The sequence below is a fragment of the Pseudorca crassidens genome, chromosome 18, assembly GCF_039906515.1.
Source record: "Pseudorca crassidens isolate mPseCra1 chromosome 18, mPseCra1.hap1, whole genome shotgun sequence".
Taxonomy (NCBI): Eukaryota; Metazoa; Chordata; class Mammalia; order Artiodactyla; family Delphinidae; genus Pseudorca; species Pseudorca crassidens.
The window spans coordinates 70,918,288-70,940,439 of NC_090313.1; the positions used below are offsets into that span (position 1 = coordinate 70,918,288).

At 43.8% G+C, this 22,152-nt stretch overlaps 1 protein-coding gene and 1 long non-coding RNA gene across 9 annotated transcripts in view; one reads left to right on the plus strand and one right to left on the minus strand.

Moving 5' to 3' along the window:
* The window catches only part of STARD13 (StAR related lipid transfer domain containing 13), a 222,108-nt gene extending 215,769 nt beyond the window's left edge, over positions 1 to 6,339 (plus strand). For all 6 annotated transcript variants that reach the window (XM_067713429.1, XM_067713428.1, XM_067713433.1 and 3 more), the window contains exons 12-14: positions 532 to 749; positions 3,709 to 3,885; positions 4,610 to 6,339. In XM_067713429.1, coding sequence (XP_067569530.1) covers positions 532 to 749; positions 3,709 to 3,885; positions 4,610 to 4,727 — 513 coding nt within the window. In that variant the 3' untranslated portion in view covers positions 4,728 to 6,339. The remainder of the gene's footprint in view (positions 1 to 531; positions 750 to 3,708; positions 3,886 to 4,609) is intronic.
* LOC137211199 (uncharacterized) lies at positions 335 to 20,985 on the minus strand. 3 transcript variants are annotated; one of them, XR_010936948.1, is made up of 7 exons: positions 20,878 to 20,985; positions 18,934 to 19,147; positions 9,470 to 9,578; positions 6,519 to 6,782; positions 5,188 to 5,385; positions 1,834 to 2,083; positions 335 to 669 (listed from the first exon to the last, which is right to left on the minus strand). It is a non-coding gene; the product is annotated as an uncharacterized lncRNA (long non-coding RNA). The 3 variants fall into 3 exon arrangements; XR_010936946.1 differs by lacking the exon at positions 1,834 to 2,083; XR_010936947.1 differs by lacking the exons at positions 1,834 to 2,083; positions 18,934 to 19,147; positions 20,878 to 20,985 and adding an exon at positions 10,724 to 11,044.
* Between the last annotated feature and the right edge of the window lie 1,167 nt (positions 20,986 to 22,152).

Genomic DNA, 22,152 nt, shown 5'->3' on the forward strand with positions numbered 1-22,152 from the left:
CCTGCATCTGCAGGTGGACTCTCAACCACTGCGCCACCCGGGAAACCCTGTTTTGCTTTTAAAATGGCTACTCTGTTCCCAGGGCTTCACCACACAGGAATCAGTCAACCACCCACTCTAGAGTCTGTTTGCACATAATCAGACTGCAGACTGTGGAGCCAGACTGCTGGAGCCCAGGCCTGGCTATGTCCCGTAGCTGTGTGACGTTGGGCGAGTCACTCGCCTCTCTGTGCCTCCGTTTTCTTATTTGCATAATGGACATAATAGTAGGACCACTGTCAGAGGAGGGCTGTTTTAAAATCAGAACAATGACTGGTACACAGGGAGCACTGTGTGTTGGTGGTTATCGTTTTTATTATCAGTATTCTTTTTTCAGCTTAAGGATAAACATTTAAAAATTCTAAACCTGAGGTATTCAGAGTCACTCTTTCAAGTTACATACTCAGTGATGTTTTTTGAACACCCAGTGAAGGATGGTAGGTTGTGTTGGAACCAGCAACCTCTTCAGCATGTGCTGGTATCTTTCCCAAGGTGGGAGACGGGCATCCGCTGAAGCTGTGGAAGGCTTCTGTGGAGGTGGAAGCGCCCCCCTCGGTGGTTTTGAATCGCGTGCTGAGGGAGCGTCACCTGTGGGATGAGGATTTCGTGCAGTGGAAGGTGGTGGAAACCCTGGACAAGCAAACAGAAATCTATCAGTACGTGCAGAACAGCATGGCGCCTCACCCTTCCAGAGACTTCCTGGTTCTCAGGTAAGCCTGCCTCCGGGGTTTAAGATGCTCTGCTCCAAAAGCCAGGTAAGAGCTGCAGATTGAAGCATTTCAGAGGTCTCCCACCTAAGTTCACCCTCCACTGGCAACACTCAGCTGGCCCTCATTTCTCTCAGTGAAAACTGACTTTGCTGTGTTTATGCCCGACTTCCTGCTTCTTTCACCCAGTTCACAGCTCTGCTGGGTTCTCCTATGGCCCCTTTCATTACGGAGCATACAGTTTATTACGCCATAAATATTGTTCATTTCCTCAGAACAGAGTCCCCCAAAAAAACTGCTGTTTGTCCAGTTGTACTTTCTGCTAAATTATGCAGATTGAACCTGGCTGGCTTTTCTCCTGATTTTGCCTTTCTCCCCCTGGGAAAGCAAGTCTTCAGTGGTGTGACTCTCAATCTGGAGTGTGTGAAACTTCAAAATGCCTCTGTATAACTTCAGCTGCTCATAACTCATTACCAGGCATGGAAACCTTGACAGAGCCCTGAAGGTCCAACTGTGCTGAGACACTTGGATGTCCAGAAAGGTTTCAGGGCCTGACAGGGCTTGCGAGGCTGGTGTCTACTGTCGAAATATTACCTCTAATGGATTTTGGGGTTGAGTTCCGGACCCCTGCTCTCTGGGTTTGGAGGGGGATGCTCAACCAGCAATAGGAAGTTGCACAGCAGAGCTGTGTACATGGGCTGGTGAGTCAGTACTGAATCAGAAAGAAGAGGGACTGAGGATTCTAACAAACCCACATAAAATATAATTAAATCAATACATCCTTTTTTTATTGATAACTGATGGTGAATACTGTCTCTTCTCATATATTAGCAGTATAAAAAGAATCACTAGTGAAATTCCCAAATGTGTAATTTAAATAGTTTCTTTATTAAACTAGTCTCTATGGCAAACTAAAGGTTATTTTTCACATGGGCTATTTATGCCTTTGGAATTGGTCCTTAGGACCTTGAATTTTAAGGGTCATTTTTTCCCTAAGTATATGTGTTTATCTTAGCAACCTTGGGACCCTGGTGGAGAATGTGGGCCGTTGTAAGGGTGGCTTATTACTGCAGTTATTGGGACTCACCTCGTGGAAGTTAAACTGTACGCCTTCACTCTTGCAAGCAGAAAATCAAATCGTTCTAGGATGGCAGCCACAGGGGGGATGGAGCCATGCCATAGCCTGCCTCTTCGCTCCCTTACAGGAGGCTGAGGGCCGGAGTCCGTGCATGGAACCGCCCTCCTTCCACTCATCCTGCAGTGCCACCCGCCTGCTACTTCTCATGTATCATTCCATCACTGCCTCGTGCCAGGCACTGTTGGAGGCTCCGGAGATACTGCAGGGAGCACGACAGACCACAGCCCTGCTCTCTTGGGATTTATATTTTATTAGGGAGATAGAGTCAATAAATAATAAGCAAGGGGGATAGGAATAGAGTCAATAAATAATAAGCAGGGGGGATAGGATTACTTATCTTAGGGGGATAGGAAGGGGTGGAATTTCAAATATAGTGGTCAGAACAGAGTCTCACTGTGTTGATAGTTGATCCAAGACTTGAAGAAGAAGGTGGGTGGACCATGAGGGAGGGAGAAGAACTCGGCACCCAAGAGGATTAATAATGAACCTGATGTGTTTCCTGCAGCAGGAATTCCTTGTGATTATGATACAAAAGGTAGAAAGTGACAGGTATGGAAGAGGAGTCCAGGGCTGAGGCGCTTCCTGTTTTCAGAGCATCTCCCTGTCTAGGCTAGCATGCATGAGGCTGGTCTCCTCTTGGGATTACCATGTTCATGTCTTACTTTATCCCTTTCTCTAGCTCCTCAGGAGCTTCCAGTGATACTCACTGAAGCTTCTTCCATTTTATCCCCAGAAATCTGTACAACTTTCAGTCTTTGTTATTAATCACAGCCTTATGCATGAAAAGAGAATGGTCACACCCATGGAGAAGTTGCTAAGCATTTGTGTAGGGCTTGCTTATTCCCTAATTCTAGGTTATAGTTCCTCTTTCTGGTGAGGTAGGCCAGGACGAAGTTAGAGATGAGATAACTAAGCAAGGGGATAGGATTTGTAACATAAATAACTAAGATTATAATAATGAAACCTACATCCTACGGTAGAAATGGTTGCTACAGAGATGCTCTCATGATTCCTGACTTCCATCTACAACCTTTTCCCAAGTGGTACACCCCCCCATGTTTGAATAGCTCCAGTAACAGTGAACTCACTACCCCTCATATAGCCCATTCCATTTTTGAAGAGTACACACTGTGAGACGGCTCTTGTCTGCACTGAATTAAAACATACCTTCATATCTCTGCTTTCTGGAGGCAAATCAACTGTATTTATTTCTTCTCCTGCTCAAGAGCCACTCAGGGACTTGAAGGCAATTAGTAGTCTGCCATGTACCTAGTTTTCTTCAACCTAAGCATCCTTTCAGACTTGAGTTGAGCACCGCCTCCTCCAGGAAGCCATCCCCTGTGCGTGATCTCAGAGCGCTCTTTGCACAGCCATATCACTGCACTTTCCGTGGTGCTTTAGGGTTCTCTTGGTAGGTCTGTTTCTCCTCCTGGGCTGTAGACCTTTATGTCTTCAGTGGCTTCTCAGAGCTTGGCACACCGAATAGATGTTTGCTGAAAGACTTGAATGGGCGAGTCCTAGTTCCCAAACGGTGAGACCAGCCCTTCAGTGTTGTGCGGGAGCCTCTGCAGCCTCAGTTTGGGATTCCGAAAGCAGCTCTGAAAGCTACAAGACCGTTTCTGACCTCTGGGTCAGAGGGCTGAGACCCTTGCTTTCAACTGCACAGCATAAAGTTCACACGCACTTATGGAAACCATTAGCTTAGTCCAAGTAACTGGGCTTGGAATTTGAGCAAGAAAATATAAGTGTGAGCCTCAGCGCTGTGCTCCGGGTTTTCTTTCTCTCTCAGCCCTAATTCCGACGTGCGGGTTTGTTTTGCTGCAGGACCTGGAAGACTGATTTGCCCAAAGGAATGTGCACCCTGGTGTCCCTCTCCGTGGACCACGAGGAAGCCCAGCTCATGGGTGGTGTGCGGGCTGTGGTGATGGACTCTCAGTACTTAATGGAGCCGTGTGGGTCAGGCAAGTCGAGGCTGACCCACATCTGCAGGGTGGACCTGAGGTGAGCGGGCTCCTGGGGGCGGCGGGCGCAGGCTTGCCGCACATCCGCTGGGGCCCTGTTTCTCATCTGCTCCCTTATTTCACTGTCCTTTTATTCCTCTTGCCATTAACATGCTTTCTAGAAGATTATGTGTGCCTTCTCCTCGCTTTTCCTCTTTCCGCCCTTGCTAAAATTCTTTCAGGAGAAAGTCCTCTGCTCATCTTTATTTTCCGTTTTGTCCCACTTATACTTCTGTGCTTTGGGCACGGGGCAAACACCAGCACTAGAGCCCGGGATGTAGTAGGTGCTCAGTAAATACGAGTCCTCTTGTGTTTCTTTTCAGCCTGTCCCTTTTGCGGCTCCCTCCAGTTGCCCTCCTTTGAGAGGGAACTAACTTAACTCCAACCCCTTCAAGGCATTCATGATGCTGAGTTCTTGTTCTGGGGTGGATATAAGCTGGGTTTTCTCAGTAAATTCTAGAATTAAGTCTGAATCACCCCTGAGGAGATGCTATCATTTTAAAGCACCTGGTGAATACTGTAAAGATAGACCAAATACTTGGCCAAAAAGGCATTTTCAAGGCCCTGTTGACAGAACGAGGTTCTCAGAACCTCGGAGCAGCAGCCCCGAGTGTAATGCAGGTGGACTGACATTCAGGGCACAAGCACAGCCCTATCGACCATGACAAACTGTTGTGATTTGGAAAAAGACTTTCCCACTTCCTTTCTGATTTTTGTCCCCGCAGAGGTCACTCCCCAGAATGGTACAATAAAGGCTTTGGACATCTGTGTGCGGCGGAAGTTGCCAGGATTAGAAACTCTTTTCAGCCCCTCATTGCTGAAGGTCCAGAAACTAAAATCTGAGTTTTCCCCAGTGTGACATCAAACTCAGGGAAGAGGAAGTGAAAGCAAACACTTGTGGGAGAGAGTGTGCGCGTGAGAAAGCAAGGGAGAGAGAGAAAGCGATTGACAATGCTTAAAAGTGGAAGCACTGAGAAGTCGGAATGTTGAAGATGCAAGAATTTCTGAGAACTTTCCTAGCCTTCCTGGAGACGGCTACATCCCTACTAATATAATATTTTTAAAAATCAGAACATTTATCTATGTTACTTAAAATTAAATGGATTATTCATTGTGCATTGCCTAATTTGCTATTTAAAGGCTTCTAAGAAGCGTATTCTTAACTATAAATAAATGTATGTATAGCGTATGTACATATGTGTGTATATCTCTATCTTTACTGTATATATGTAAAATATCAATTTTATATATAATTGCATATTTTGAAAAGGAACAAGTCTGATTCGGTGAGTCCCTTCCTCACCTGGTTCTTTCCAAGTTGTTCTGGGCGCTGTCTCCCCGCCGTCCTGTGAGCTGAGCAGAATCTGCTGCTGACACCGAAGTGTGACAATATGTCGTCTGCCCTGATGTCTTACCAAAGATTAGCCAACCAAAGGAGAACACGTTAAATGGTCCTTACATGTTGTCAGCTTGGTGTTGTTATTCAAACACGGAGAGTGGGCTGTTGGATAAAGCAAAGAAAATAATATTTAGTCCTCTTTAAAGCAAAGAAGTGGGTGAGGAGTCGTTCCCGCATTTAAGGCTAGATTACCGCTTGCCATGGGGCCAGCAGATACAGCTTTCAGTGACATGTTAGACGCCTATGGACCACTGGAGTCAGCCCAGTGACTGAAAGAGAGCCTGTACTTCCCTGCTGATTAGAGCTGAGTATAATAGCTTTTGCAGATTCACAGCCAAAGGGAGCCTCTGTGTTCTGTTGAGTTTTCATACTTACATTTCATAATGTTCTTAAATGTCATTCTAGTTGACCAGTGGCCTATTTGTCCACAGTTAATTGGCATTTTCTTACCAATGTATTGCACTGAATTTAACTCTGGACACCAGATTAAGGGAGATGATGGTCATTCAAGAGTCCTGGACCATTTCAGCTTCAGGGAATTCTACTATTGCTACATATGATGCTCTTAAGATAGAATTCATTAAAGTTTTGCAATCTGAAAGACAGGGTTTTTAAACTAATGTTAAGACCAAAACTGTGTTCTTCAAATTAGTTTTAGAAAATATAAACAGGTCTGTTAAATTCCATGTTTCTTCATTAGTCAGTCAAGCTACCTATGCATTTGACCCAACCTTATTTATTATTGTATAGACTAAGCAAATGGACTATCCTTAACCAATTGCTAATGGATTTAAGTTGGTTTTTTTATTGTAATTCAACAATGCTAGAGAGAAAGATAATTTATTGTGTTTGGTTTCAGGGAGAGACTGGTATCATAACTTAGCAATTCATGCTGGAGAAAAAAAAATTAAGAGTGTTTTCCTTTCTTTTTATATTGTATGCATTTATATAATGTCTTCTTTTATCAGCAATGTGCAATTCTTTTATTGAGAGAAATAAAAATGCTATATATGAGTTTTGTATGGTACCAGTAAAATCATACTGTTTGAATTGTGATCTAGGGATTTTTTGTTTCCTTGCCTACTGAAAAAGGTGGCAGCAAACCCATAATTTTCCATTTGGGCAACGCCCTGTGAGCAAAACAAATTCACTTCTTCCATACATCTTAATTGTAACCACATATGCCAGATTACTTTAGTAGGCACAGACAAGATCATTAGTGAATTTTAATTTACCTTAATGCTGATCCTACTCCAGAGATGGGATCATATGTTTTCAGGAAATATGACAGGCACACAAGGATGAATGGTGTCGTGTCACCTAGAGCAGGCCTTTTCCAGCCTTAGCAGCACACGGATTACCCGCAGATATTGTTACAATAAGCCTCTGATTCAGGCAGTCTGAGGTGGACCTGAGCTTCTGCATTTTGAACCAGCTTCGGGGATGCCCAGCCTGCCAGCCCGAAGACCACACCTTGAGAAGCTGGGACCTGGAGGATACTTAGAATAAAAGCACACATGGTTTTATTTCTGACTCCCCTTCTCTTCAAATTACCTGACTTCTTAATTTTTATGCACATACTAATCACATCACTGCTGCCTAACAACACAGTGCATCTAAAAAAAAAAAAAAAGGAGAAAGATGCAGCAAGCTTGTCAAATACTACAGTATTTTATTCATTGTTATCTTGCCAACAGAAACAAAATATGTTGCCTTTAAATATTATATTTATACTATTTATACTGCATGTATATCTTTACCTCAACTGTTGGTATCAATCATCAATTGTAAAATACTTGCCAAGGCAAAGAAATTTATATACGTTAAATATACCCTTTTTTTTCCTATAAAATACATGTTGATTTTCATGCTTCATCCTGTAAGCAGAAAACCTGCTTCCTGAGGAAGAGTTCTCTCTAAAAAGCTTGCCATGAGCTTGACGCCTCAGTACTGTAGTCAAATCTTCCTCAAATATAAAGATTCATATAAAAGTCTAGATTGTTATCTACCGAACTTCACTAACAGTCTGGGTGCCTTAACCTATGTCTAAGGCATTATGGTGATGGGTAGGGATTTCTTTTACATTTCATTGTTCTTATATCTAGAAGTTATAAGAACACTTTTAAGAGTATTTTTATGAAGGATTCAGTGAACTCCAGCTACAATTCCATTTTCACTGAGTGCACAAGAAACTGAGACTTGATGACGTGACTTATGGCTGCACCACTGGACCATGAAGAGTAGCCACATCTGACTCTGAGCCTCTTGCTTTCCATCCTTGTACAGTGAGCCCTCCATATCTGCGGGTTCTGCATCCAAGGATTCAACCAACCACAGATCAAAAATACTCCAGGGGCTTCCCTGGTGGCGCAGTGGTTGAGAATCTGCCTGCCAGTTCAGGGGACATGGGTTCGAGCCCTGGTCTGGGAAGATCCCACATGCCGCGGAGCAACTAGGCTCGTGAGCCATAACTACTGAGCCTGCGCATCTGGAGCCTGTGCTCTGCAACAAAGAGAGGCCGCAATAGTGAAAGGCCCGCGCACCGCGATGAAGAGTGGCCCCCGCTTGCCGCAACTAGAGAAAGCCCTCGCACAGAAACGAAGACCTAACACAGCCAAAAATAAATAAATAAATTAATTAATTAAAAAAATACTCCAAAAAAATTCCAGAAAATTCCTAAAAGCAAAACTTGAATTTGCTGTACACTGGCAGCTATTTACATATCATTTGCATTGTATTAGGTATTACAAGTAATCTAGAGATGATTTAAAGTATATGAGAGTATGTGCATGGGTTATATGCAAATACTACACCATTTTATATAAGGGACTTGAGCAATCCCTGGATTCTGGTACCTGAAGGGAGTCCTGGAGCTAATCTCCTGCGGGTACTGAGGGACCACTGTACTTGTTTTATGCTTTATTTCTAAAAGATGACAAAGGTCACCCCTAATTAAGCAAGCAGGAGCTCTCGAACATTCTCAGCTACAGGCTACAAGAGCCACAGCAGCCCAAACGACCATATGCCCACATAAAAATGATCCAAACTCTGCTCTCTGCTCCTCTCCCTCATACTTTCTTCCATTACTTGCAAGTTTTGCTTTCATAGGCAAAGGAGGAATTTCAACTGTCCCTTTTCCTCTTCTATGTGAAAGAAGAGAACATGGTCATTCTAGCAGCCACAGGCAACCAGTGTCATCCTGGGACCCTGGAGCATATGAATTCAAATTTGATTCTGAGTCTACTTCATGAAATTCTTAGGCATGAAACTGTTCTACTTCTTTTTTTAAAAATATTTATTTATTTAGGCTGTGCTGGGTCTTAGTTGCGGCACGTGGGATCTTCGCTATGGCGTGTGGCCTTCTTAGTTGTGGCATGCATACGGGATCTAATTCTCTGACCAAGGATTAAACCCAGCCCCCTGCATTGGGAGCGCAGAGTCTTACCCACTGGACCACAAGGGAAGTCCCTGTTATACTTCTGTCTTTTGATATTTGGCCACAAAAAAAATCAGTCGTATGATTTCTTCTCAGGAAATTCATGTAAAGGAATTAAATAGATCCTAGCCAAGTGGAGTGTCACTGTTCCTGTAGCGCTTACAATGATTCTGAATTGTCGAGGTGGAGATGCCCAGCCACTAGTGGGACATACAGGTCTGAAACATTATGAGAGTGACCAGGGCCCAAAGCTAGAGGTACATGCCGTGTTCACTTCAGTTGTGTTATCCCTGCCTCTCCTGACTACACACATAACGGTCCAGTGATACCAAGCCACTCTTTCACATCTCTGTGACTTGGCATTGACTTTCTCCCCATCTTGTCGGTCATGTGATAGCCTGTTTATTCCTCAAAACCCTATTTGAGCATCATTTGCTCCATGGACTTTCCTGACCACCCATCTGAAATCCACCTGCTTCCTTATATATTACTCTTATTGCATGAATCACATCTCATTTAGTTATTTGGCAATAAATCTAACTCTCCCACTAGATTATGATCTCTTAGGAACATGGACCATGTCTTACTCAGCTTTGAAACTCCATCCCATAGGACACTTTCTGCTACACCATTCTATAAGTATTTAAAATGACCTGGGCATCTGAAAACTGGGCATAAAGATGATAGAAGCCATAGAAATGGAAGTCATAACCTAGTGTGGAGTATTCCAAAGCCAGTGAAATAACTCACATTTTGTGTTTGACTACTACAGCTCTCCAATAGCACAAACAATGGAGAATTAGCTGGTCTTCCAAGAAGTTAAATGCAACTGTTTATGAAATTATCAAATGCTGAACATCTGTTTGCAGAAAATAGGACAGTTTGATTAGTTCATTCATTCAACAAATATGTGTGGAGCACTCATGATGTGCCAGACACTGTTCTAGGCATTCAGTAAATAAAACAATAAATGAAATCAGTGAATAAAACGACAAAAAATCCCTGTCCTCATGGAACTTATGGTCTAGAAGAGAAAACAGCCAAGAAACAAGATAAATAATTGACCAGAGAAGCTCTACAGAGAAAAATAAAATCAGAGGAAGGAGATTAGATAGGGAAAAGCTTACCAAGGGCCTGGGGTAAAGAACTATCAAAATGACATGCTGTTTGATTATTTTTCCTCAAGCTCTGCTGGAGCTGCTAAAATTACAGTGTTGGGAATGATCAATTCATCAATTTGCTGAGACCTTATTCCTGGTGAAGGAAAATAAGTAACAGCAGCAGGAGGAAATGAAGCCTCTGGCTGCGTCTTTCAAGCCCATCAGAAAGCAGGGTTCCAGCAAGCGATGCACAGGTGCTGGAAGCCTGCATGTCCCAGATGGGAACATTCAGTTCTTAGGCCCAGATGATAAGTCCCCTGCCATTCTGATTTCCAGATACAAGCATGTCTCCAAGGCCCCCGGATACTTCGCGGAGTTCTCGAGACAAGCGTCTACACGTGCTCGAAGGCAGGCTCCCTTGTCAGCTTGGTTCATCCTCACACCCACACCCACCCCTGCTGACCACGACCACGACCGTTCAGCTCACTGCTGGGACCCACCCTGGCACCAGAGTCCTGGGAGAGGAGGAAGACCCCGTTCTCCCCGTGATACCTCCTTGTGGAGCTGCTCCAAGTGCTTCCCTAAATCCCCACAACACACCTCAGACCAGGCGTCACTTGGGATAAGACTCAACCAACACACCGGGGAGACAGTACAAGGTAGGATGTAACTTAAAGCTGCAGCCTCAAGGGGCTCTGCTTCCAGCGCCTTAACCCACACCTGACCCCAGGCGCTCTCACCTCTCCGCCTGCCCCCCCACACACCCCGCTCACGCTCAGCCTCCACTCTGGGAACAGTGAACGCCTCCCGCAGGGAAGGGTCTGACCCAGCCCACCTCACTCCCACTCCCCAGCTTCAGAACGTGAAGAACAACTGCGCTGCTGGCAGGAGGCGGAAGACCCACCTTCACGCCCTGGCCGCGTGGCTCCACCCCAAGACCCAGAAGATCATCACACCAGGGACGCGCGCGGATTCGTTGCCCTAAATCCCAGTCATCTCGGGAAACATCACCACGCCGCCCCTGTGGGCACAGCGGGTGCCGGCCCTATGTCGGTCTTCCTCGCCTTCCCTTCCCATCCCTGTGCTCACGTCAAGGGTGGCAGACGCCTCTGCCATCCCCGTGGTTATCAGTCATCCCGTCTGCTGAAAAGCTGATTGGTGACATTTTCATATGAATGTTTCAGACAGAGTTGCTCCACTGTAGATTTGCATAATGAAGTCTTTTATCTCCTTATCTGGCATTAGAGGCTTTCTCTCCTGTTACAAGGATTTCAGGCATCAGCAGGTAGGTGGAAGCTATTTTGGGAATACGGAAGAGACTGAAATGCTACTACCACAGTACAAAAAAAGCCTAACCCTGAAAGTCACCTGACCTTGTTCTCCGGTGGTTGGAGTGTACGGGTCATTTCCCCACGTGGTACCTGCTTCCCTGGGGAGGCTTGGGTGCTGCACTCCCAGGAGAGTCAGAGATGGGAGCTCTGCCTGGATTCAGAAGGGCTCTTCCAAGGAGCCTCCTCCAGCCTGAGCCTTCCTTCCCCCGTCTCTCTCCCCCTCCACCACTTCAAAGCTGTCTGAATCTCATCTTTTCTTCTCAGAGAATCCCCACCCCCATTCCTTGGTTTCCAAGCCCGTCAAGCAGTTTTCTGAAAAAATTCCCAAGATGGTGTGTGGAATCCATTTTGTCTCGATCCTGTAATGCGCAGCTTTGCCAGGAACTTTGTGCCCAAGGAAGACCCGAGGGAGCATCCAGGAGGTGCCAGCCAGGGAGAAGGGACCCTGCCTTTCTGGGGGCTGGATTCCCATATACACCAAATGGACAAGAGTTGAAGACGCTGAGTGAGGAAGGGCCAAACTGGGGAGTACTGGGCAAACAAACGAGACCACTGGATGTGGTGGTGTTCGCTGCTTTTCCTGATGTCCTTCAGTTTCTCTGCTGCTCCCTCATCTACAGGGGAAAACTAAAAGGAAACAGGCACAACTATCAATTCTGTCTGAGCCACAGATAGTGTGCTGACTGCCGCAGAGATGGGTGGTTCAAATTACTTTGGAGAAAAGGGCTATCGGATGGTCTGAAATTAAACATGCTCTGGAAGGAGCAGCTGCAGGGGAGCGGTGGGGGGAGGACCACCCATCGCTGGGATCTGCTGGAGCTGCCCTCTGGGACCCCGCACACGAGGAACACACACTCCAGAACAGGGCTTCCCTTCTAGAACTGCATGAAACTGAACATTCAGCTCGAAAAAGACTTGGAAGTGGCAAAGGCGAGTGGATTTCTTCTTAGTTTTCTATCAGTTTGCAGTGGTTCCAGTATAAACCCAGCAGCATATGTTTATACCCAGAAGCATAAAAAGCATCAAAGCAGTGATGCAGCATTTCAAACAACAAAAAAAATGCAGCAGCAATTTGGCTGCCTTGTTCACTTTTCAGACGGTTGTGTAGCTGTCCTGATCTTCCCCATAAATCTCAAAGTTCACATTTAACAGAGCCCTGCTCCCCTGTATTCCTGATGCTGCAAAGCGGGCATCAAGCAGGATCCTTTACATGAAATGAAGGAATTTTAACCAGTCATACATACAGCAACGGTTGTTACTTCTTGAAACTGAGTAAGAACAAGAGGGGGACAGTTTTTCTCTGAGAAGACAGAAGAACACTTTGCAATTTTTGTTCAAGGTTTGGGGAGTATAAAATGAACAGCTGCTTGTGTTCCCACATTCCAGTGTCAAGATGTTATGCAGAGATCAGAAATAGACCCAAGGTGACGTCCATCATGTGAGCCATGCAAATGAGGAAAAGACTCTGCAGCGGCAGTAATTCCCAGGACAAGGGTCAGGCCACTGAAACGGGACAAAGGAATCAAGGCCAGAAGAGGCAGCAAGTAGGATGGCAGTTCTCCACGGCATTCTCCAAGTGGAATTTCAAAGGCTAATGAGGGGAACCATAGTGAACCAGAACTTCAAACCTAGAAGTGTAAACGTCCAGGGAACATTCTGATGCCCTGTATGCTATGGGTTCTTTATCTCCCTACTTCAGATCATCACCAATCACACATGGAATAAACCTCCCATTAAGTAAAAAGTGATAAGACAATAGTGACAGCTGTGTGCATTGGGGCCTTGCTGTTTACCAAGGATTTTTCATACACACTCAGATACATGTATATGTGTATGCACAATGTAGTTATCAATCCTCACAACAACCCAATGACATAGATACTATTATATCTATTTTTTAGAAGAGTAAGTTGAGGCTAAGAAAGGACTGGGGACTTTCCTGATGTCACCCAACCAGGACTGACACCCAGGCAATCTGAGCTTTGCTCTGCTGCTTCCCTTAATGAGGAGGGTTCCTCTATGACAGAATGATGAAATCAGGAAGCTATGCTGGCTGTTAAGAACACCCAGCTGATTGGCTGAGTGGATCTTCTAAAGAGTGACATTTTGAGTATAATTGCAAATAGTCTCCAACAAGAAGAAGACACCGGGGCTTCCCTGGTGGTGCAGTAGTTAGGAATCCATCTGCCAGTGCAGGGGACATGGGTTCAAGCCCTGGTCCAGGAAGATCCCACATGCCGTGGAGCAACTAAGCCCATGCACCACAACTGCTGAGCCTGTGCTCTAGAGCCCATGAGCCACAACTACTGAGCCCACATGCCATAACTACTGAAGCGGGAGCACCTACAGCCTGTGCTCTGCAACAAGAGAAACCACCACAATGAGAAGCCCATGCACTGCAATGAAGAGTAGCTCCTGCCCTCCACAACTACAGAAAGCCCGCACGCAGCAATGAAGACCCAACGCGGCCAAAAATAAAATAAATTAAAAAAAGAAGACAGCAAGACAGTGGGGTGCACAGCAAGCCCGCTGGTGAGGCCAGACTTGGAAGCAGCAAAGGGCACATGAGGGAGGGACAACATACCTCCAGCCAGGCTATTCTGTCCAGCCCTTTGCAGCACCTTCTAGGGGAGGGGAGTTGCTAGTGTGAATCACCGAGCTCCGTGACATTGTTTGGAGGCGGTCACAGCATCGCCAGGTGGTACCCATCATGTGTGCTCCTTCCTCTGTGCACGCAGCTGGGCTGCTAAGTACAGCCGGATACACGGATAGATCCCCGTCCCGCCCTGTGGCATGACGGGGCCTGCTCAGTCCTAAGATTTAGGTTCAGAGGCAAATGGGAGTGCTTATCCTTTACTATAATTCTCAGACATTTGCACAGCTATTAATAAAGACGTCTTTTGATACCCTTCTGCTGTTGTTCCTGTTCACAGAGAGCTTTCCGAGCCTGTGGGAAGGATCACTGATAATAGATGATCAAGATCTCAGCATTCCTGGGGCCCTGGCAATAATTATATCTAATGACATTAAAATTATGTCCTTGGTAATAGGAACATACATGTCAATAACTACCTTAAATGTAAATGGATTAAATGCTCCAACCAAAAGACATACACTGAGGGCTTGCCTGGTGGCACAGTGGTTGAGAGTCCGCCTGCCGATGCAGGGGACACAGGTTCGTGCCCCGGTCCGGGCAGATCCCACATGCCACAGAGCGGCTAGGCCCGTGAGCCGTGGCTGCTGAGCCTGTGCGTCCGGAGCCTGTGCTCCGCAACGGGAGAGGCCACAACAGTGAGAGGCCCCCGTACCACAAAAAAAAAAAAGAAGACCTGTATATATGCTGTCTACAACAGACCCACTTCAGACCTAGGGACACAAACAGACTGAAAGTGAGGGGATGGAAAAAGATATTCCATGCAAATGGAAATCAAAAGAAAGCTGGAGTAGCAATTTTCATATCAGACAAAATAGACTTTAAAATAAAGACTATTACAAGAGACAAACAAGGACACTACATAATGATAAAGGGATCAATCCAAGAAGAAGATATAACAATTGTAAATATTTATGCACCCAACATAGGAGCACCTCTATATATAAAGCAAATGCTAACAGCCATAAAAGGGGAACTCGACAGTAACACAATAATACTAGGGGACTTTACCACCCCACTTTCACCAATAGATCATCCAAAATGAAAAAAACGTAAGGAAACACAAGCTTTAAATGACACATTAAACAAGATGGATTTAACTGATACCTATAGGACATTCCATCCAAAAACAACAGAATACACTTTCTTCTCAAGTGCTCATGGAATATTCTCCAGGATAGATCATATCTTGGGTCACAAATCAAGCCTTGGTAAATGTAAGAAAACTGAAATCCTGTCAAGTAACTTTTCCGACTACAACACTATGAGACTAGATATCAATTACAGGAAAAAAATCTGTAAAAAATACAAACACATGAAGGCTAAACAATACACTACTAAATAACCAAGAGATCACTGAAGAAATCAAAGAGGAAATCAAAAATACCTAGAAACAAATGACAATGAAAACACGATGACCCAAAACCTGTGTGATGCAGCAAAAGCGGTTCTAAGAGGGAAGTCTACAGCAATACAATCTACCTCAAGAAACAAGAAACATCTCAAATAAACAACCTAACCTTACACCTAAAGCAATTAGAGAAAGAAGAACAACAACAACAAAAAAAAAACAAAGTTAGCAGACAGAAAGAAATCATAAAGATCAGATCAGAAATAAAAAGAAATGAAGGAAATGATAGCAAAGAGGAATAAAACTAAAAGCTGGTTCTTTGAGAAGATAAACAAAATTGATTAGCCAAACTCATCAAGAAAAAACGGGAGAAGACTCAAATCAACAGAATTAGAAATGAAAAACGAGAAGTAACAACTGACACTACAGAAATACAAAGGATCATGAGAGATTACTACAAGCAACTCTATGCCAATAAAATGGACAACCTGAAAGAAATGGACAGATTCTTAGAAAAGCACAACCTTCCGAGACTGAACCAGGAAGAAACAGAAAATATAAACAGACCAATCACAAGCACTGAAATTGAAACTGTGATTAAAAATCTTCCAACAAACAAAAGCCCAGGACCAGATGGCTTCACAGGCAAATTCTATCAAACATTTAGAGAAGAGCTAACATCTATCCTTCTCAAACTCTTCCAAAATATAGCATAGGGAGGAACACTCCCAAACTCATTCTACGAGGCCACCATCACCCTGATAACAAAACCAGACAAAGATGTCACAAAAGAAGAAAACTACAGGCCAATATCACTAATGAACATAGATGCAAAAATCCTCAAAAAAATACTAGCAAACAGAATCCAACAGCTCATTAAAAGGATCATACACCATGATCAAGTGGGGTTTATCCCAGGAATGCAAGGATTCTTCAATATATGCAAGTTATCAATGTGATAAACCATATTAACAAACTGAAGGATAAAAACCATATGATCATCTCAATAGATGCAGAAAAAGCTTTCAACAAAATTCAACACCCACTTATGATAAAAACTCTCCAGAAAGTAGGCATAGAGGGAACTTACATCAACATAATGAAAGCCATATATAACAAACCCACAGCCAACATAATCCTCAATGGTGAAAAACTGAAACCATTTCTACTAAGATCAGGAATAAGACAAGGTTTCCCACTCTCACCACTATTATTCAACATAGTTTTGGAAGTTTTAGCCACAGCAGTCAGAGAAGAAAAAGAAATAAAAGGAATCCAAATCGGAAAAGAAGTGGTAAACCTGTCACTGTTTGCAGATGACATGATAGTATACATAGAGAATCCTAAAGATGCTACCAGAAAACTGCTAGAGCTAATCAATGAATTTGGTAAAGCAGAAGGATACAAAATTAATGCACAGAAATCTCTTGCATTCCTATACACTAATGATGAAAAATCGGAAAGAGAAATTAAGGAAACACTCCCATTTACCATTACAACAAAAAGAATAAAATACCTAGGAATAAATCTACCTAAGGACACAAAAGACCTGTATGAAGAAAACTATAAGACACTGATGAAAGAAATTAAAGATGATACAAATAGATGGAGAGATATACCATGTTCCTGGATTGGAAGAATCAACATTGTGAAAATGACTCTACTACCCAAAGCAATCTACAGATTCAATGCAATCCCTCTCAAACTAAAGCATTTTTCACAGAACTAGAACAAAAACTTTCACAATTCGTATGGAAACACAAAAGACCCCGAATAGCCAAGGCAATCTTAAGAAAGAAACACGGAGCTGGAGGAATCAGGCTCCCTGACTTCAGACTATACTACAAGTCTACAGTAATCAACACAATATGGTACTGACACAAAAACAGAAATATGGATCAATGGAACAGGATTGAAAGCCCAGAGATAAATCCACGCACATAGGGTCACCTTATCTTTGATAAAGGAGGCAAGCATATACAATGGAGAAAAGACAGCCTCTTCAATAAGTGATGCTGGGAAAAATCGACAGCTGCATGTAAAAGAATGAAATTAGAACACTCCCTAACACCATACACAAAAATAAACTCATAATGGATTAAAGACCTAAATGTAAGGCCAGACACTATAAAAGTCTTAGAGGAAAACATAGGCAGAACACTCTATGACATAAATCACAGCGAGATCCTTTTTGACCCACCTCCTAGAGAAATGGAAATAAAAACAAAAATAAACAAATGGGACCTAATGAAACTGGAAAGCTTTTGCACAGCAAAGGAAACCATAAACAAGATGAAAAGACAACTCTCAGAATGGGCAAGAATATTTGCAAACAAAGCAACTGACAAAGAATTGATCTCCAAAATATAAAGGCAGCTCATGCAGCTCAATATCAAAAAAACCAACAACCCAATCCAAAAATGGGCAGAAGACCTAAATAGACATTTCTCCAGAGAAGATATACAGATTGCCAACAAACACATGAAAGGATGCTCAACATCACTAATCATTAGAGAAATGCAAATCTAAACTACAATGAGGTATCTCCTCAAACCAGTCAGAATGGCCATCATTAAAAAATCTACAAACGATAAATGCTGGAGAGGGTGTGGAGAAAAAGGAACCCTCTTGCACTATTGGTGCAAATATAAATTGATACAGCCACTGTGGAGAACAGTATGGAGGTTCCTTATAAAAGTAAAACTAGAACTACCATACGACCCAGCAATCCCACTAGTGGGCATATATCCTGAGAAAACCGTAATTCAAAAAGAGTCATGTACCACAATGTTCACTGCAGCTCTATTTACAATAGCCAGAACATGGAAGCAACCTAAGTTTCCATCGACAGTTGAATGGGTAAAGAAGATGTGGCACATCTGTACAATGGAATATTACTGAGCCATAAAAAGAAATGAAATTGAGTTATTTGTAGTGAAGTGGATGGACCTAAAGACTGTCATACAGAGTGAAGTAAGTCAGAAAGAGAAAAACAAATACCGTATGCTAACACATATATATGGAATCTAAAAAAAAATGCTTTTGAAGAACCTAGGGGCAGGGACAGGAATAAAGACCAGACATGGAGAATGTACTTGAGGACATGCGGAGGGGGAAGGGTAAGCTGGGACGAAGTGAGAGAGTGGCATGGACATATATACACTACCAAATGTAAAAAAGATAGCTAGTGGGAAGCAGCCCGCATAGCACAGGGAGATCAGCTTGGTGCTCTGTGACCACCTAGAGGGGTGGGATAGGGAGTGTGGGAGGGAGACGCAAGAGGGAGGAGATATGGCGATATATGTACACATATAGCTGATTCAGTTTGTTATACAGCAGGAACTAATACACCATTGTAAAGCAATTATACTCCAATAAAGATGTTTAAAAAAAAAATTATGTCCTGTTTCCTAAAAACAGGGCAAAATACCAAGAACAGATTCAAAAGATGGGCATAACACCTATGAGCAGCATTCAGGAAGTCTAAAACCCAGCACGTATTGAAATTTTAAGAATGTATTGAGGACAGCAAAAAATAAGCAGTAATAATAAAGTAAAGACTTGTAAAATGCATATTTAGTGCAAGAATAAAGAGAAGGAAGGGACAGACCTGTGCTTGACATGGATGATGTTATATCTGTAGAAGACAAAAAGAAAGCAAAAAGATTTCTTCCTTATAGCATCCTCCACTTTCCAACCATAAACATCTCCCTCCTGAATAATGTAGAATGATACCTGGTTCAGAGGGTGGTTTAAAAATATGTCCACAAATTACTCACCTCCAGCCTTCAGGAGGTGGAGTTTAGGGCTTCCCTGGTGGCGCAGTGGTTGAGAGTCCACCTGCCGATGCAGGGGACGCGGGTTCGTGCCCCGGTCCGGGAAGATCCCACATGCCGTGGAGCGGCTGGGCCCGTGAGCCATGGCCGCTGGGCCTGCGCGTCCAGAGCCTGTGCTCCGCAACGGGAGAGGCCACAACAGTGAGTGGCCTGCGTACTGCAAAAAAAAAAAAAGAGGTGGAGCTTAATTCTCCTCTCCTTGAGTGTGGTCTGTATTTAGTGACTTGCTTCTAAGAAATAGAATGTGGTCGAAAGAACAGAGAGTGATTCATTTCTCATGGGTAGATACCTAGGAACAGAATTGCTGGACCATGTAATGTATTTTTATTTAACATTTTAAGAAACTACCAAACTATTTTCCAAACTGGCTGTGCACCTTACCCTCCCACTAACAAAGTATAAGGATTCCAGTTTCTCCACATCCTTGTCCCCCTTTTGGATTATAGACATCTTAGTGGGTGAGAAGTCAGTCAGTTTAAAATGTTGGTCACTGTTTTAAACTTTAAACAAAAATAGAAGTTCTAATTGATCACAGGAAATGATAGAATTCAATTAACTCAAGTCTGGTTCTTTGTTTTACAGTCACTCATCATTTATCTCAAATATATAGTCCAAACGATCACAGAGTTGGAAACAGGAACTGAATTATGCCCAAAGCAAGGTAGAACAATTCCAAACTCTCACCTGTTCTGGCTCTTATTTTCTTACTATTGAACAAACCCACGTAGCCGGATCTGCCTGTGTCAGGGGCTGACTGTAGCTGAGAGTTCTCTGAGTTAACTTCCTAGTAGATTTAAAAAGCTCATTAAAGGATATATAATCAAATATGCTAATTGGAAGCTTACATATATTCTGCTAAAACTCAGCAGTAACTGCAACGATATAGAAGAACAATAAAATATCTCACTAAAAGAATTTGGAACTGCCAGCTCATGGTGGTAATAAAAAGCAGATCAAATTTTCGTTGGTTTTCTCAGTTTTTAAATTCCCACAGATGCTGCAATAATGAACCGCCTCTTACTTGTTTGTACTCCAGCCAGAAGCTCTGACTCTTTGTAGTCAGGCTGCCAGGGACCATTCCCCATCACTCCAGGAGGAAGCTGGGAAGATGTGGGAACACTGACTTCTTACTGACTGGTGCATTTTTAAAGCCAAGGGTGAATTGTAACTGTTTAAGTTATCACCTTTGTAAATTGCCAAAGGACAATTTAATGACAACTTGTATAAGAAGCAGTGAAGAGGGTGAGATGGAGAGCATATTTCTGCACTTGCTCCCTAGACCCTTGTCGGAAATCCTCTTGGGCTGTGCCTTATGCTGACATGTGCTTGCTCTGCCTTTTCCAGATGCCACCTTATGAGTAAGGAAAATGCTCTAAATGAACACATCTTCACTGGGACCTCACAGACAATAGATTTAATTAAGAACAGGGGAAAGAACAGGGAATTAAGAAAGTCAAATACATTCCTTCCCAGCTGGAGACATGGGCCAGTACGGGGGAAGAGTGGGTATCTAGGCTGGGGAACCCCTCAAACTTAGGCACGCATGGGGGAAAACCCTTGAGAAGCACTCTCAGGGGGGCAGGCAGAAAAGTACAGACACCTTAAAACAACAATAAGTCTCCCAGTTCAAAGTGACTGGAAGCTGGTTCTATAAAACCAGGAAGAACGTTCTGCCCAGAGGGACAGCTGGTCAGTCTTGGAACCACAAGAAAGGAAATCTCAGAGGGGAACACTGGGAATGCCCATCGGATAGGCCTGCCCGGGAAAGAGAGCATCAGGGCAGTGGGCTTCCAGGGCCTCGCTCCCCTGTCAGTGGCCTCTCCCCAAGGGACACACAGGCCACCAGCATCCTGTCCCCCATCTCACTGAATTCTGTTCTGTGCTCACCAAGCAACCTTCGAGTGTGATTTCCTGCCCACAAGTGGGGCCTCACGGAGAGGTAACACACACGCAGAGTGGGAAGCTGTTTCTGGTCCTCAGAGCAGAGCCGCAGATCTAAATGGGAATGGAGGGATTGGGGAGAAGAAGGATGAGTGGAAAGAAGCTTCAGAAAGGGCTTCCAGGTCACAGAAAGCATCATTCCACCCCCTCCTCTCCACCCGGGTGCCTTCCTTTGTATCAGCCCTGAGGTGTTAGGCAATGCCATAGCAGGGCACGGGGAGTTTTAGAGAATCACCATTTCCAACCCTACTGGACATTTGCATGATTGTGGATTCTCAAAAATAAGTGCCCGTAGATTGAGGCAGAGTCCTCAGGCATGGACATCTGAGGGCTACGAAGGGCTCACAAACACTGAGTCCCCTCCATAACGGCAGCCTCAAAATCCAGCTGTTTTCAAAGAATTGATACGCAAAGCATCATGATGCACATTTAAATCGTGGCAGACATTCTTCTTGGTGGTATTTTAACATCTCTGAAATTCAGATTAAGGAGGGGGTCATACAAAGTGGCAAAATTCACCGGGGAGTCTTTTGCTGTCATTATTTAATGTGACCATGTTCCCAGAAATACTTGCCCATAATTGCACTTCTCTACAGGAACAAAACGGTTCTTAGCACCATGTCAAGTGCGGTTTCTAAGAAACCTGAAACTTCCCGAAACCTGATTTTTTGTTTTGTTTTGTTTTTTGCGGACAAACTATGAAAGGTTTATTCTCAAATATTCAGACTTGACCCTCCATCCTTCCACAGTAGTGCGAGCACCAAAGCAATTCCACGTATTGTTTTCTAACACACAAAAACTGTTCATCTCAGGCTACTCAGGCTAGAGACAGGCAAGGAGAGAGTGAGTAATGAGTCTGATCTGAGAGCATTTGTAGAGGAAAACAACACGGCACTTCCCCTGAGGAGACAGGAGTGACCACACCCTCGCCCCCAGCCAGTGTGGGCCGGATCCGTCCCATCCATTTAGTTTTGAGAGCCTGAGTTTCCCCTCCAAGATCTGTACAAAGGGTCATTAAAAAGTACATTTGCCTTAAAGGTTAGTTAATGTAACAATGGGTTTTAACTAACCATGTGATCTGTCAATAAGGAGAGATCAGTGGGTCTTCAAAGAGATCATAAGACAAAAGTCAAGGAAACCAGGGAGACAGATGATGGCCCTGGAGAAGAAGTAATCACCCAACAGGAAGGAGAAAATCAGGGGAAAGGGGTAACTGTACGG